This window comes from Somniosus microcephalus, chromosome 3, assembly GCF_052327205.1.
Source record: "Somniosus microcephalus isolate GS21.2 chromosome 3, FLI_Smic_1.0, whole genome shotgun sequence".
Lineage (NCBI taxonomy): Eukaryota > Metazoa > Chordata > Chondrichthyes > Squaliformes > Somniosidae > Somniosus > Somniosus microcephalus.
The window spans coordinates 61,305,286-61,320,185 of record NC_140989.1 but is presented as its reverse complement, the minus strand read 5'-3'; the positions used below and the strand labels follow the sequence as shown (position 1 = coordinate 61,320,185).

At 40.5% G+C, this 14,900-nt stretch overlaps 1 protein-coding gene across 5 annotated transcripts in view; it reads left to right on the top strand.

Moving 5' to 3' along the window:
* The window catches only part of mta3 (metastasis associated 1 family, member 3), a 383,768-nt gene that overhangs the window by 244,743 nt on the left and 124,125 nt on the right, over positions 1–14,900 (top strand). For 3 of the 5 annotated variants that reach the window (XR_015076457.1, XM_085980730.1, XM_085980708.1), the window contains exons 15-17: positions 6,923–7,012; positions 10,855–11,013; positions 14,326–14,361. Coding sequence is in view for 3 of the 5 variants with exons in the window: in XM_085980730.1 (XP_085836856.1) it covers positions 6,923–7,012; positions 10,855–11,013; positions 14,326–14,361 (285 nt within the window). In the remaining 2 variants the exon portion in view is untranslated. The remainder of the gene's footprint in view (positions 1–6,922; positions 7,013–10,854; positions 11,014–14,325; positions 14,362–14,900) is intronic. The other 2 variants (XR_015076459.1, XM_085980717.1) reach the window with 1 other exon arrangement.

The window sequence follows — 14,900 nt, the reverse complement described above, 5'->3', positions numbered from 1 at the left end:
TGTTTCAGTGGCGAGTCTATGGACAAGATAGCAAGGCTCCTGGAGGAGCAGGCCAACTCAGACAGCAACTTCTTGATTTCCTCCTTTAACTGCGCATGTGCGGTTACCATTGCTGTCCAATTTATTCTTTAATAACAGTGAGTGCTGATAGCCTCACCGGTTATTTTTAAGCAAAATATTTAAAAATATAGGAAATTTGAAGGAAAGCAATGGTGGGGTAGACAGAATGCAACTATTGTCTTTCACAAGTGTGATATTTTATTTCTCTTCCCTTGCACATTCTGTTCACTTGTAGACTTTTAATGGCAGAATTCATATTTTAAGCTGCTCTTACCCTCTCCAGTTTCATTGGCAAAAAGGGTCTGCATGCAGGTAGAAGACTGTTCATGTGAATCATATGGATTGACTGTGGCATGGGGAAATAGTGCTGGTATCCTGAGTAATATAGCAATTCTAGAAAACTTACTCTTGCTTCTGCAGCTGCTGGGTCACACAATTGTTAAATATTTCAATCAAATACTAGTTTAAAATGATGCCATTTTAGTAACAGTCTTGTGAATGGAGGATTGTAATGCTTTTAATGGACCATAAGGTCTCAAAATATATGCAGATGATTTGTTTTGTGTATCTTGAACAAATTATATATAGATTGAATTGGTATGTGATACAGTTTTATAAAAAATTTATTGTACTTTATAAAGGGATAAGAAGATTAATAATTATAATTCAATTATAGTTTTGTGACATAGGTAATTAATGTTTTAGCTATATTGTACAATTTTAGTTGTAATATCACAGTATATAATTTCAAAAGAGGTTACACCTGTAAAGAAATTTTAATTTTATGGTACTGTCTCATCACGTTTCAGTTACATTGAATACAAAATATATTTAATTGGAAAAGTTATTTTGGAGTAAGTTCTTAGACTATTTTCATTATTTTAAAGGCAATTATAGTCTGGAATATCTAAAAGACTTACAAAATCTCTTCAGTGTCCCACATTGTTAACTTTCTGTATTTCCATACTCATTCCAAACATGCATGCATATAAATATTTGCATGTGATTTACTTCATTAAACCGGTTGCATTACATTGAGCCTCATAGGAAAGAAAAAATAACTTGCATTTATATAAAGCCTTTCATGACTTGGGATGTTCAAAAGCACTTTGCAGCCAATTAAGTACTTTTGAAGTGTAGTCACTGTAGTAATGTAGGGAAAGCTAGCAGCCACTTTGCCCACATGCAGCAATGACATAAATGACCAGATACATTGTTTAAGTGATGTTGGTTGGGGGATAAATGTTGGCCAGAACACTGGAAGAACGCTCCAGCTTTTCGAAAAATATTTGGGATACCTTACATCTATCTGAGAGGGCAGATGGGCCTCAGTTTAAGTCGAATTCAACAGACAGCAATCTATCAAATGCAAAACTTAGAAGCACGTTCAATTCGAAATGATCCAGAAATGAGTGTATTTATATGAAAGTCAAATGTTTAATTCACCCTGTGGTTGAATAGAGGAGCATTTTGCCCTTTAATTTAATGGGATGAAATTTGTTGGAGCAGGGTATCTTGCGGCGTGCCTGGTTAGTTCAACTTATTTAGCTCAAAAATGTTTTGTCCTGTAAGTGTGAGCTGATAACTGGTCATTGGGGACCTCGGTGAACGACAAGACCAACTGTGTATCTCGATTTAAGGATTAAGAAATAAACAGAGGAAGGGCTGAGAAGGAGGGTGAATTAGAGTGGGTGAATTCAATGTCAAATCAGGTACAGAAAGAAATAGAGAGGGAAAGAAAGATTGAATTAAGAGAGAGAAAAAAGAGACAAAGAAAAAGTAAGAAAAAGAATCAAAATTTGACATTTTTAAATCTCCAACAACAACCTGAAGGAATGAGATACCACACTTTTAATTGTTCACTTTCTGGGTCAGAGAGGTTGATTACAGTTATTAACAATTGCCACGTCGTTAAAAGGGTACTTACGTGGTTAATTACTAGACTTGGCTTTCTGTGGCGAGTTAAATGGGCAATTAATGTGAAATGCAGCAACTTCATGAAACACGGGGAGGTTAAGGGCGGGATGTCGTTTTTATGAAGCTAACGGCAGAGCGGCGTAAATTGTGCAGCAACTTGTGGTGATTCGCAATTCACGGGATATCTTTTCCATGCCACAATTTGCTGGCTGATTTGCACATTAATAACGGTATGCGCTGTTCACACACCGTTACTTTTTCAGCAAGTCCTTCTGTCTTCTCTTATGTGGTTGTTTGCTGATGTGGGTCAATTTTACCATAACTGAGATTGGCAACTGGCCATATTTTCCCTTTCCTTCTCCAGAAGGTATTTATTCATTGCTGGGATTTGGTTCCACTGATAACAGATGCTCTCCAAGTATGCCATCCAAGCAGCCTTATTTATATGTGCTGGCTGACACTACCTGTGGAGGCTCAATTTAACCATAGGAAATTCAATTCTTACCCGATATCCACACGTGGACTTCTAGCAGGAATCACTGGATAGCAGTCATAAGTTCTCCTTCCGAACGAAGGGGTACTGAGATTAATTATTATGCTCCTTACCATCACTCCACACATAATCAATTAGCTTGGCACAGATGGGGCCAAATATGTCACTTTCCTGACCTGTGTGGTTCAGCTATTCAGCAGAAAGTTCTGCTGAGCCACTGGGGGAGTGTCACCAGCTATTTTGGAGATTGTAACCTTCTCACTCTTTACATCAAATACTTTGGATGGATTTTCTCATTGGGAGCGGGACTGCTGGTTGTCGGGTTTCAGTCCCGCCCCCAACGACATCTGGCCAACCCACACTATTTTCCCTTGATTGACCTTGTTAAGCCCACCAATTAAGGGAAAGCCAGTGACAGAGGACGTCACCAAATGACGTTTCATCTGTCAAAAATGTTTGACAGATGAATTGTCAGCGTTTGACAGCTTTGAGAAGCTGTCAAACACTGACAATCTCTGTTCTAAGGTGAGCCCTTGTACTGAAGGCTCACCAAACCTCTTTCCTCAGCAGAAATCAGTTGGCTGCTGCATCTGAGAATGTAGCAGCCATTCTGTCATCTCTGCCGTTGAGATGAGGCACCTCCAGATCCCCAAGGGTTGACACCTGTAGGAAGAAGCAAAGGTAAGTAAACTTTTTCTAACACTTTACACTCACCTCTCATACTTACCTCTCCACACTTGTACCCATCACTCACCTCCACAACGGACTTTTCGATCCCTCTCACCCCCGCAGACCCACTGCTCACCTCGCTGACTCTGGCGAGGTTTGCAGCCGTCAGGAAGCCTGCACTTGCAGGGGCAAAATGGGAATAAGCCTCTTAACTGCCTGTTAACAGTCAATTAATTGGCTGTAATCCCCTTCCTGCCTCGAGGAGACAGGTCCCTGCACGAGTCGGGGACCCGCCTCTCGGGAAGATGGCATGGAGGCAGGTTCGGTACCTGCTCCCAGTTTCTGCCATTTTCCCAGCAGTCCAGCCTCCTCAGGGCTGACAAAATTCCCTCCTTTGTGTATATAGAGCAAGTGGTTTGGTTTGGCATTGCACAACAAATCTCTCAAATTTCTACACTTACCAATGTTATGTGATTTCCTACTCAGGTACTGAATTTTGCATACAGTTCTGAGGCAGTGAAAATGCTGGTACGTGAGCGATAAATTACTTGACATAACAAATCACTTGTCCCACACCATCCACGTACAGTGCTATTGCTGTCAATGTATTTAATATTTCACTTTTTGATGGCCTTACTCAAGTGTGCAACATGCAAATGAAGAAAAGCAATAGGAAACATTAAGAAATGTTCATTCTGATACAGTGAGGCATTTAATTAACAACAACTTGCTTTTATATAGCACCTTTAGTGTAGTAAAATGTCCCAAGGTGCTTCACAGGAGCGTTATCAAACAAAATTTGACACCGAGCCATATAAGGAGATAGTAGGGCAGAAAGAGGTAGGTTTTAAGGAGTGTCTTAAAGGAGGAAAGAGAGGCAGAGAGATTTAGGGAGCGAATTCCAGAGCTTATGGCCTTGACAGCTGAAGGCACTGCCACCAGTGGTGGAGCGATTAAATTCGGGGATGCTCAAGAGGCCTGACTTGGAGGAGCACAGATATCTCGGAGTTTTTGCTGCTGCTTCTGGTTATAATTTATATCCAGCCAGTGTAATGAAAGAGGCATTAAGTCTGATAACCTCTAAATAATACCAACATCAAGTATGCTAGTGTTAATGTGTGAATGTTTTCAATGCTGCTACAGTTGGTGCTTTGACAGTCTTGGGTGAAATAATGGATGTACATTGTAGCAGACTTCTGCTGAGTCTAGGGATCCACAGTATTTTTACAAACTAAACATAAATGATGAGGTTTGGTTCTGTTGCTGCTGATTGTCTTATTTTATCTCTTAAGTAATTGATGCAGAGTCCACCAAGAGAACTGGCCTACCCTAAGTATAATTCCTCTTTGGTTGTGTGATTTCTATTGTGTGATTACTATCTATAGTTACTGCAAAAGCTCATACATTTTGTGGAGAATTTATAATTAGGTAGTACCTTAGAGTTAAGTTTTACACAAATTAGGTTGGATCAACATAAAACTTACTCCAAACATTTTCATTGATGAGTATACAAACAGGTTTGTGAAAACTGTTGAAACCATTATTAATAGTGTAAAGCATGCATGAAGAATCCAGTAACCCTGGAACAAGAGTTGGTAAAAGAATTTAAACAAATAGGGTGACATTAGTATACTGTTTAAGGCACTGCTGGATAGAAAGGACATTGAAAGTGCATAGAAGCATTAGGACACACGAGCAGGTTAATACTATGTAGCACCTATATTTGCTATAATGATAGCACTAAATTAAGAACAGAAGATCTCGCCTGATAAACTCCCTTGACACTTTTTTTGGGTATTACAGAAAAGTAGGATAGTGGCTTGCTATAATGTAGTTTATTTAGACTTTCAGAACGGTTTTGTGAAGTTCCATGTGAAGGATTTCTAATTAAACTAAAAGCTGTAGGATCTAAGATATGATGTTGGACTGGGAAAGAAACTTGCTTAAAAAATAGTAAACACAGTACTTATGAAGGTGTAATGTTTGAGCCGGAGAGGTGTTGAAAGGAATCCTGCAGGGGTTAATGGTTGGGTCCCTATTGTTTCTATAGATTTTTTTAAGTGCCAACTTGGCTCAGTGGGATCACTCTTGCCTCCAAGTCAGAAGGTTCTGAGTTCAAGCCCCAGTGCAGAAGCACATAATCGAGGGTGACACTTAATTTCATCTATATCGCTGATATCGGTCAAGCGATGAATGTTGGCCAGGGCACTGGCAGAACACCCTGCTATTCTTTGAATAACTCATGGGATGTTTTGGGGTCGATTTTCATTAAGCTGTCGGGATGGAGGCGGGATTACAACTTTCGGGTTTTAGTCCCGCCTACATCGATGCCCGGCCAATCCACGCGATTTTCCCTTGATTGACCTTGTTGAGCTCGCCCAGCGGGCTCAGCAGGCCAATTAAGGGCCACCTGGCAACAGGTGATGTCACAGACTGAAATTTCATCTGTCACAAGGTCTTGACAGATGAAATATCAGTGTTTCACTGCTGTTTGAAGCTGTCAAACGCGGACAGTCTGACTTCTAACCTGAGTCCCTCTACACAGACTCAGTTAGAACTCTCACTGGCACTAAAAGCTGAAGGCTGTCACTTTTGACAGATCGCAGCCATTCAGCTTTCAGTGCTGGCTGAGTGATGGACTCCCGAAGCCTAGAGGAAGAAAGGCTGTTAAGGTAAGTACAGGTAATTTAAACTTCTTTACACACTTTAGACACACGAAACACACTTACCTTTGCACTCATGCATCTATCACTCACCTGAACACCGACATTGCGACCCCTCCAAGTCCTTCAACCTGGCGGCCCGCCTGCTCTAACCTGGCGTGGTTTGGCGCCGTCGGGAATCCCACACAACAAACGCTCAAAATAGGGATTAGGCTAAAAACTGCCTGTTAACTACCTGTTAACAGGCAGTTAATTGGCACTAATCCCTTCCCACCTCGGGTCGGCGGGTCCCAGTGCGGGGCGGGTACCCGCCTCCTGTGAAATTTACATGGCGGCGGGATGGTGTCGGGACCCCCGATTTTGGGATTTTTGCCCCGCCCCCCCGCCCGCCTAAAAGCCCGCCTCACGGCACACTGAAAATCTAGACCATGTCTACTTGAACAGGCAGACAGGATAGCTAATCCAAAGCTGCACAGTCATAAAATATAAAAAATGCCTCTCTTTCCAAATTTGCTGTCCTCCCTAGCAACTATTTGTCACTTACAAAGGTCAAATTAGCAAACTTTTGTGGAGTCTTGCTTTATTGGGTGCATGGTTTGGAGAATTGGGCTGATGAATTTTTGGTGATAATTTTGCCACTAGATTAAAACTAAATTGGGGGGGGGAGGGGGGTGGTTAAAGATCCATTATTCTATCTGGATTCCAAACATTTCCGAGTTATACAACTATTATTGCTCCGATAATTTAAATATAATTGGTTACATTTCAACTAGAAGTGGTAACAAGTTTTAGATTTTCATTTTAGTGTCAAATACTTTTTGTTTAAAGCTCAATTGTTGAACGGATAAGCAGTGGTACAAAGATTAACAATTTGAATATATTAGCCTGCTGCTTATAGAATGTGCTCCTGAGGATTCAACTTAACTTGGGGTTCTTGTTGAATTAAGTCTTGCATTTGACATACAAAAAAAGATTTTGCATGTGAACTTGATATTTTATGAAGTATGAGGAATGGACAGAAAATGTAAAAAAAAATAGTTCCACTTAAAGAGTACTGTCAAAATATCTAGGTTACTGGCAGCCGATACATGTACATCAGACGTCTCTCTTTCACCTACAGGCACAACAGGATTTCCAGAGGCAGTGAAAAGACCACTGAATATCAAAGCTCCTTTGAGGAAGCCTCTGACAAGTGTTATCAAGTATCTAGGTGGGTGCTGAAAGTTTTTGTAGTTGCTGTTAATTTGACTTCTGTTTTAGATGTTCATATAAAAATATTGAGAAATGTAGCTGTAATGATGCGATGAAATATATTTAAATTGAATGATAATGAAAAGATAAAAACGAAATGAGGTGATTTCAATCAAAACTTGACAAATGGTTCTCGTAAATAAGGTATGTAAGTGTGAAAATAATAGGGTGCAAGACAATTTTAGGTGTTTAAACATTTCAATTTTTCCTGCTCATCGAGTTTAGGGATACCACTGCTGTGGAATGGGGTAATTTTCCACTTTTCTTGAAAGGCCACATAGCCCCCCCCCCCCCCCAAAAAAAAATGTCATTTAGAATTTTTTAATATATCATTGACTGTGCTTTGTGGAGTGATTTTTGAATTAAATATGGTTTTGATACAACATCATAATTTGTACGAATGAACTGGAGTTGTAACAAATGTGACGTGAATTCCACAGCAGACAATTTTAGAAATAAGGAGATACACCATGCGTATTGTATTCTGGAATATCATCTATTGATTTTTAGACATTCCTGCTCAAGCCAAGTAAATTAAGATTTTTGTCACCTGTTTCTGTTTACTTGTATGTTAATCTTTATTCAGTCAGGGATTTCAATATATACATGTATTCAGAAAAATTATTCCCTTTGAGAGGGTACAGAAGCAAGCAATAAATATGTTTCCAGGTATCCTTAATTTATGAGAGAAGATGAAGAAAGTTGGGCTTGTTTTCTTTGGAAAGGAGACTTCAAGGTGGCTGAATTAAAGTTTTCAAGTTATGAAAGAAGGAATTCACAAAGCATCTTGTCTACTATTGCAAAGGGTTCAGATACCAGGAGGCATAAGTCAAATTTTAAGTAAGAGGGTTTATTGGTGAGAACCTTATTGACAAGAGTATTATACTTTGGGAATAGGCTACCAGGCAAAGCCAGTGAAGCACAATATAAAATGGTTTCAAGAGGCAGTTAACAACAACTACAACTCACTTACAATAGTGCCTTTTAGTGTAATAAAACTTCCCAAAGCATTTCACAGAGGTGAGCAGTGATGGAAGATGGGTTAGAAGTGGTAACAGAAGACATTATCATAGGGTGGTATTCAGGAGGCTTTTGAAGGAGGGGAGAGAGCTAGCAAGGTGGAGAGGTGTGAGGCCTTGAAGAGTGAAAGTTCTGCAATTGAAAGCAGAGTGGAGGAGGGGTTTGCAAGGGAGGCCAAATTCGGAAGAGCAGAGGGGTATGCAGGAGCATAGGGCTGAAGAAGGTTGCAGATTGGAGAGAAACGAGGCATTTGTAGATGGAAACATTAAAGGAAAGGGAGGGTGAAGACTGGGTGATAATTGAAGAAATGGATGGATTGACCGTGGGGATAATCACAGTAGTCTTGAAGTATAGAGTAACAGAAGAGGGAGCCTTAACGATATCAACAAGCACTGAGCTGAGGAGTTACATCGAAATTACAACACGGAAACAGGCCATTTGTCCTAACCAGTCCATGTTACTGCTTCTCTATGTGCAGTAGTCCTAATCCCATGCGCTCATTCAGTTCCCATAACCCTTTATTTCCCTTTCTTTCAACCATTTATTTAACCTATTATTAAATGTGACCTGGTCTCTACCTCAATCACCAACTCTGGTAGTGCATTCAACAGCCTAGCATCTGTTTGTAAAAAGGTTTCTCCTGCTCTCTCGTAACTCTCTTCCACTTAATAATCTTAATATTTGTCCCCTTGTTGTAGACCACTTAACCACTGGAAACAATCTGTTTCTATCTACACTGTCCCATCTCTTTAATTTTAAACAGCTCTATCAAATTACCTTTTAATCTCACCTGTTCTAATGAAAATACTGTACAGGTTGAGCGTCCAAAATCCGGATTTCCGGAATCCGGACTCCAGGACGATTGGTGGCAGGGTCGTCCGGAATCTGTAAAATGTTCCGGAATCCGGACACCCTGTCAAACTGCAACCTGGGCCCAGGCATTTCTGGACTCGAAACGTGTTTCTGATGTCCGAAGTCTGGAAACGCCGAGCCCAGGTTGCGATATTTCCGGACTTCGGACATCAGAAACACGTTTAGAAGCCCGGAAAAACACAAAAACCGGCTCGGCCTCGGTCCCAAGGTTGCTGGATTCAGGACGCTCAACCTGTAATACAAATTCATCAAGTCTTTCTTTGTATTTCCTCATACAAGGCAATATCCAATCCTCACTGTATTCTTTCTCTTGCCTGAACATTCACCTATAGTATGGAGCCCAATAGTGCATGTGTTATTCCAACTGTGGTTTTACTACGGTTTTATACAGATTCACCATTAAATCTGGAATTCCCAGAACCTGTAAATCTATCTGTTCTTCTACATCACCCAGTTTTGCCCAATTCAAAGTATAACCATTTTTCATTACCAAAATGTACCTCCTCACATTGATTTCCATCTGCTACTTTTTGCCCAGTTCACCAGTTTATCAAAATCCTTTTGTGCCTTACTTTTTCACTACATAATTGTTTACAATGCTTCCTATTTTAGTATAATTTGGATAGCACAGCCTTTAGCCCTATATTCAAATCATTGATGTATATATTGAGCAGAAGCAGTCGGAAACAGAACACTGTGGGGCACCACTAACTATTTCCAACCAGAGAAACTGCCCTTAACTCTTGCTGTACATTTCAACCCTTCTAGCTAGTTTTTAAATCCAATGTACTACCACTCCCCTAATCCCATACCCTTAATCTTCTCCAGTAGTCTTTTGTGTGAATGAATAACCAGATAACTTTTTTGGGGGTATTGTTTGCATGAGGAATGTTGCCCAGGATACTAGGAGAGCTCTCTACATCTCTTTCCACAGTGCCATAGATTATTTTACTTCAACTCAGCAGAAAGGTAGATGGGGCCCTTAATTTAACACCTAAACTAAATGACGGCACTTCGAACAATGTAGTCTACCCTCAGTACTGCACTAAAATATTGGCTACAATTATGTGCTCAAGTCTGTAGTGAAGGTTCTGACTTGAACAAAAGTAATACTAACTGTGTCAAGTTGATGAGAAGAATGGAAATTGGGAACTTGAGAGGATGTTGGAACAGGAGCTGGGTGCTAGTTTTTTTCCATAGGCTAATTGCAGAAAGGTTGAAGCAAGTAAGGTACCGTAGATGTTAAGAGAAACGAGGAAATGATCATAAATTACTTTGTCCTAGATAGAAACCTCAAATCTGGCGAGGTTGAGGGTTGACCTGTGATGTGAGTGGAAGAGTTTGTGTGAAGGTTGAGATTGAGTGAGGGCAGATGTACAAAGATATCGGAGAAGTGGGGATATATACTCCTCTCCATAGCCCAGCAGTGGAGAGAGAAGAGAACATATCCTAATACATTATACATACTGTTAATTGATGATAGATGTGATTTAATATTGAAAAGTCATTTATTTAATGATGATTGAAGCAAACAAGAGTGTGCTTTTACCGAGGTGCTCTGATTTACATTAGACAGATCTTACTACGTCATATGTACTTAGAAGCACTGTTACTTTGAAAAATATAACTTAGTGATTGGTACACAAACATGCCACATCAAGTTGGTGCATGTAATATTATCATGACAAAATTATGCATTGTACATCCCCTCTTTCTGGGAGATGATACAGCTCAGATTGGGAACTACATGGAATAATCGTTTTTTGTTAAATATTATTAAAACCCTGCATCAGTAACAAAAATATTAATAGAAATTAAGTGTCATTAATGTGATTTTTTTTATTTTCAGCTCTTTCTTCCACTTCCCCTAGTTGTCTAATTGTATTTTACCTTTTATCCAATTTGCAGAAGTGCATCCTGCTATAAAGCCAAAGGTGTTCAGAACAATGCCAAGCCTCACTTCAGGGAACTCCAGTCAATCACCAAAACGACTATTTGCAATTCAAAACCATGGCTCACCAACTATTCTAGGAAAGCGAAGCTACAGCCAGCACAATGGTGTGGATGGTTAGTTTAACACCACAGTTTAAGTATTGTATTGTAAAATAGTTATTAATAGCATGGTTGGATAAGTGGTATATTCAGAGTTTTATTCGTATGGTTTCCCACTTTTATACACCCTCATTGTTGCTGCCCGCTACTTTGCTTCTGTTCTTTAATGGGCAGGGTGTTATAGTTTTTGTTTGTGCAGTTTTCTACTGAGTACACCTGTGTTAGGAGCTGAGTGTTGCTACTTTCCTAGTTTTCCTCCCTCAAAAAAGAAGACACTCAATTCCTATGCCGTGTTCCACCTAAACGTAAGGCTTCGAACTGGCAACGGGTTAACTTTGAAGACTGGTAATTTGAATGTCAGTCAAGGTTGAGGTTTATACTTGCTGTCACCTGGATTGTGAGTTGAGTGCTTTACTTCTGGGTATCATTTTTAATGTAACTCTGAATAATCCACAATCTTTCTTTGTTACGGTTCAGGAGTTTCATTTAATATTCAAATTATGGAAATTATTCTGGCAGCTTACTTTATATGAGTCTCAGTCTTTGATAACTAAGTTTGTAGCAACCATCCTTTTATATTATAAATTATAATGGAAATTCCATTGTGTATTATGCTGGACCAGCAGACCTTCAGTTCATTAAAGCATATAGAGCAATTTGAATGCTTTCAAAGTCACCTTCTCTGAACTGGTAGTAAAATACACTAAAATTTGGCTGCTTAATAAGTTGCCTAATACAAGCCTCATTCCAATATGTTGGTCTTTTAAGCTATCAGCTTGCTTGATTACAGTTTTATCATCAATGTTTAAAATATTTACTATTTTTGAGTGAGTAAATGCACCGCCATAAATAACCAACCAGGAAGATCTGAAGCTCGATTCCTGAACAAATTAGTAGATCTTTATGGTATTGTTAGAGTTGGTGTGAGTGTCCCTGTTCAAGGAATGGAAAACTCAAAGCAGTGCTGCAGTTGGAAAGTGCATGTTGGGTGAGGGCAGGATAGGTTGCATTGGTTCCAACAGTTGAGTAAGAAAGAAGAAAAATTTTGAATTTATATTCCATTATTAATGCAACAGTTTGCTTAAGTTTTGCTTACACATCTACTCATGTGGATCAATGTGGAGTAAAATAATAACATTACAGTCCTTTGAACAAAGTACATAATGAATAATAGAATCTAGTAAGAGAAGCTGGATGATTGGCTGTGCGGATAAAAAGTAAGCTAGGTGGAAACATCAGTGCCATTCACAACTCCTCAGATAATGAAGCAGTCCATGCCCGCATGCAACAAGACTTGGACAACATTCAGGCTTGGGCTGATAAGTGGCAGGTAACATTCGCGCCACAGAAGCGCCAGGCAATGACTATCTCCAACAAGCGAGAGTCTAACCACCTCCCCTTGGCATGCAACGGTATTACCATCACCGAATCCCCCACTATCAACATCCTGAGGGTCACCATTGACCAGAAACTTAACTGGACCAGCCACATAAATACTGTGGTAACAAGAGCAGGTCAGAGGCTAGGTATTCCGCGGTGAGTGTCTCACCTCCTGACTCCCCAAAGCCTTTCCACCATCTACAAGGCACAAGTAAGGAGTGTGATGGAATACTCTCCACTTGCCTGGATGAGTGCAGCTCCAACAACACTCAAGAAGCTCAACACCATCCAGGACAAAGCAGCCCGCTTGATTGGCACCCCATCCACCACCTTAACCATTCACTCCCTCCACCACTGGCGTACCGTAGCTGCAGTGTGTGCCATCTACAAGATGCACTGCAGCAACTCACCAAGGCTTCTTCAGCAGCACCTCCCAAACCCGTGACCTCTTCCACCTAGAAGGACAAGGGCAGCAGGCGCATGGGAACACCACCACCTCCAAGCTCCCCTCCAAGTCACACACCATCCTGACTTAGAAGTATGTCGCCGATCCTTCATCGTCGCTGGGTCAAAATCCTGGAACTCCCTACCTAACAGCACAGTAGGAGCATCATCACCACACGGACTGCAACGGTTCAAGAAGGTGGCTCACCACCACCTTCTCAAGGGCAACTAGGGATGGGCAATAAATGCTGGCCTTGTCAGTGACGCCCTGATCTCAGAAACAATTTTTTTTTAATTCAAGACAAAATAGGGGTCAATTCAAAGAGGCAGGCAGATTAGAAGAGATTGACATGGTGAAACTCAAATTGGTCAAATGTAAATAGGAGGTAAAGACAAGAGACTGACTGACAGTGAAAGAGAGCAAGATGAAGACCAGGGTTAGCATGTTCAGTGGCATGGACTACTTTAAAAGAAAAAAAGAGGCATTTCTTGACTTGTTAAAGTACTGTAGTTTGGTAAGCTATCAGCACAAACCTAGCTGAAGGGGCCAGTTCAGCTGTGAGCACATTTGCCCAAGTCCAGCCAAAGGGACCATAAAGTCCAACGTAAGTCCCCGGGGCTGGAGGTGAGGGTGGTGTCGGGGTTGCCAGATGTAACTTAGGTGCCCCCATAGCCCCCTTACAAAGGTAAACATTTTAAAAATAAAATAAAAATTCCAGGTCAGAATTTCAGGGTCCAGGACATGATCCTGAGCTGGAATGTCTAAGTGGGCCCCACTTCCACCATGGAGGTGGCCAGTATACCTGCTTTCACCAGGGAACTCCGAGTGTAAAGACTATCGCCCTCCTTTACATTGTGATCTTGTTTGGGGCGGATGGAGGCTCTATTCCCACCAGGCCATCTGGAAACTAGAGTACAAGGCCAGGTCCTGGCTTCCAGTGGATTCCAGCTGCAGTTACACAAGAACGAGCCTGGATTTGCAGCCCTATTATCTTGTCGAGTAGACCTGTGTGCGTGGCTGGATTCTGCTAAAGGCTTCAAAGTAGGCACACGACTACAGTTAGCCTGATGGCCATATACAATGCGTATCCCTGATTTATATAATGCAGACTTAATACGTTTATTAAGGTTACAGGTTCAATTCTTGTTCTGTGCTAATTTAACCAACTTCAACTAGCACAGTGGGGACAGTACAATTGGTCCCAGTACCCCCAGTTTGTAGCCAGTTGAAATTGGGAGCCCAGTGTGAAGAATTATGGGTGCAAGCTTTGAGTAGTAGTATTGAAACTTATCCATGTGTGAAAATTAATTTTATATATGAGGCAGTACAAGCAAAATGGACAGCTTCTACCTTCTCGTTGCGAGCAAAGGTTCATGATTATTTGTGGCTGGTGAAAGTAATATTTGTTGAATATGAATTATTATATAAATTGTGCAGTTTTGATGAATTGTGAAAGCTGTATGAACCTTATGAACCTTATTTCCATTTATTACTGTTATCAGGAAGTGTGAAGAAACGACTTTTGATGTCCTATCGAGGTAAGATGTAATAATGCAAATCTACTTAAAGCCTGTGTGAGGTGTTGTATAGACAAAAAATTGTTTTCAAATAGGGAAATGCCTTTTTAGCTACATTTATTTAGTTTGTTTTCCCAGAAATATTGCTATGTGTTCTATACAATTTATATAAAAGTTTCATGTCTCAGTGTGTAGGTGGTTCCTGGGTCATCCATGAAGTGGTTTCAAAAGTGCTTTCCTCCTGCTGCAACATGGATATTCTTACTATCTAGTCCCTTTACCACATGGTGCTTTGAATTGTAACATCAGATTATTAACTGTCCAGTTAAAAGAGTTGTATAAATGGTTCAAAGTGGTCCTATTAGCATTGAATACAAAATGCTAATGGGGCCTTGTAACTAAAGCGCTCTTCAAAAGTAAACACTATCATAGAACACTATTCAAAATAAATCCCAACACTTAGGCCGGAATTTTGCCTACCTGGGCAGGTCCGGTGCGGTCAGTGTCCATTGCAGGTCGCGACCCCGCTGCTGGTTCAATCCCGCTGTTGAAAATGAACT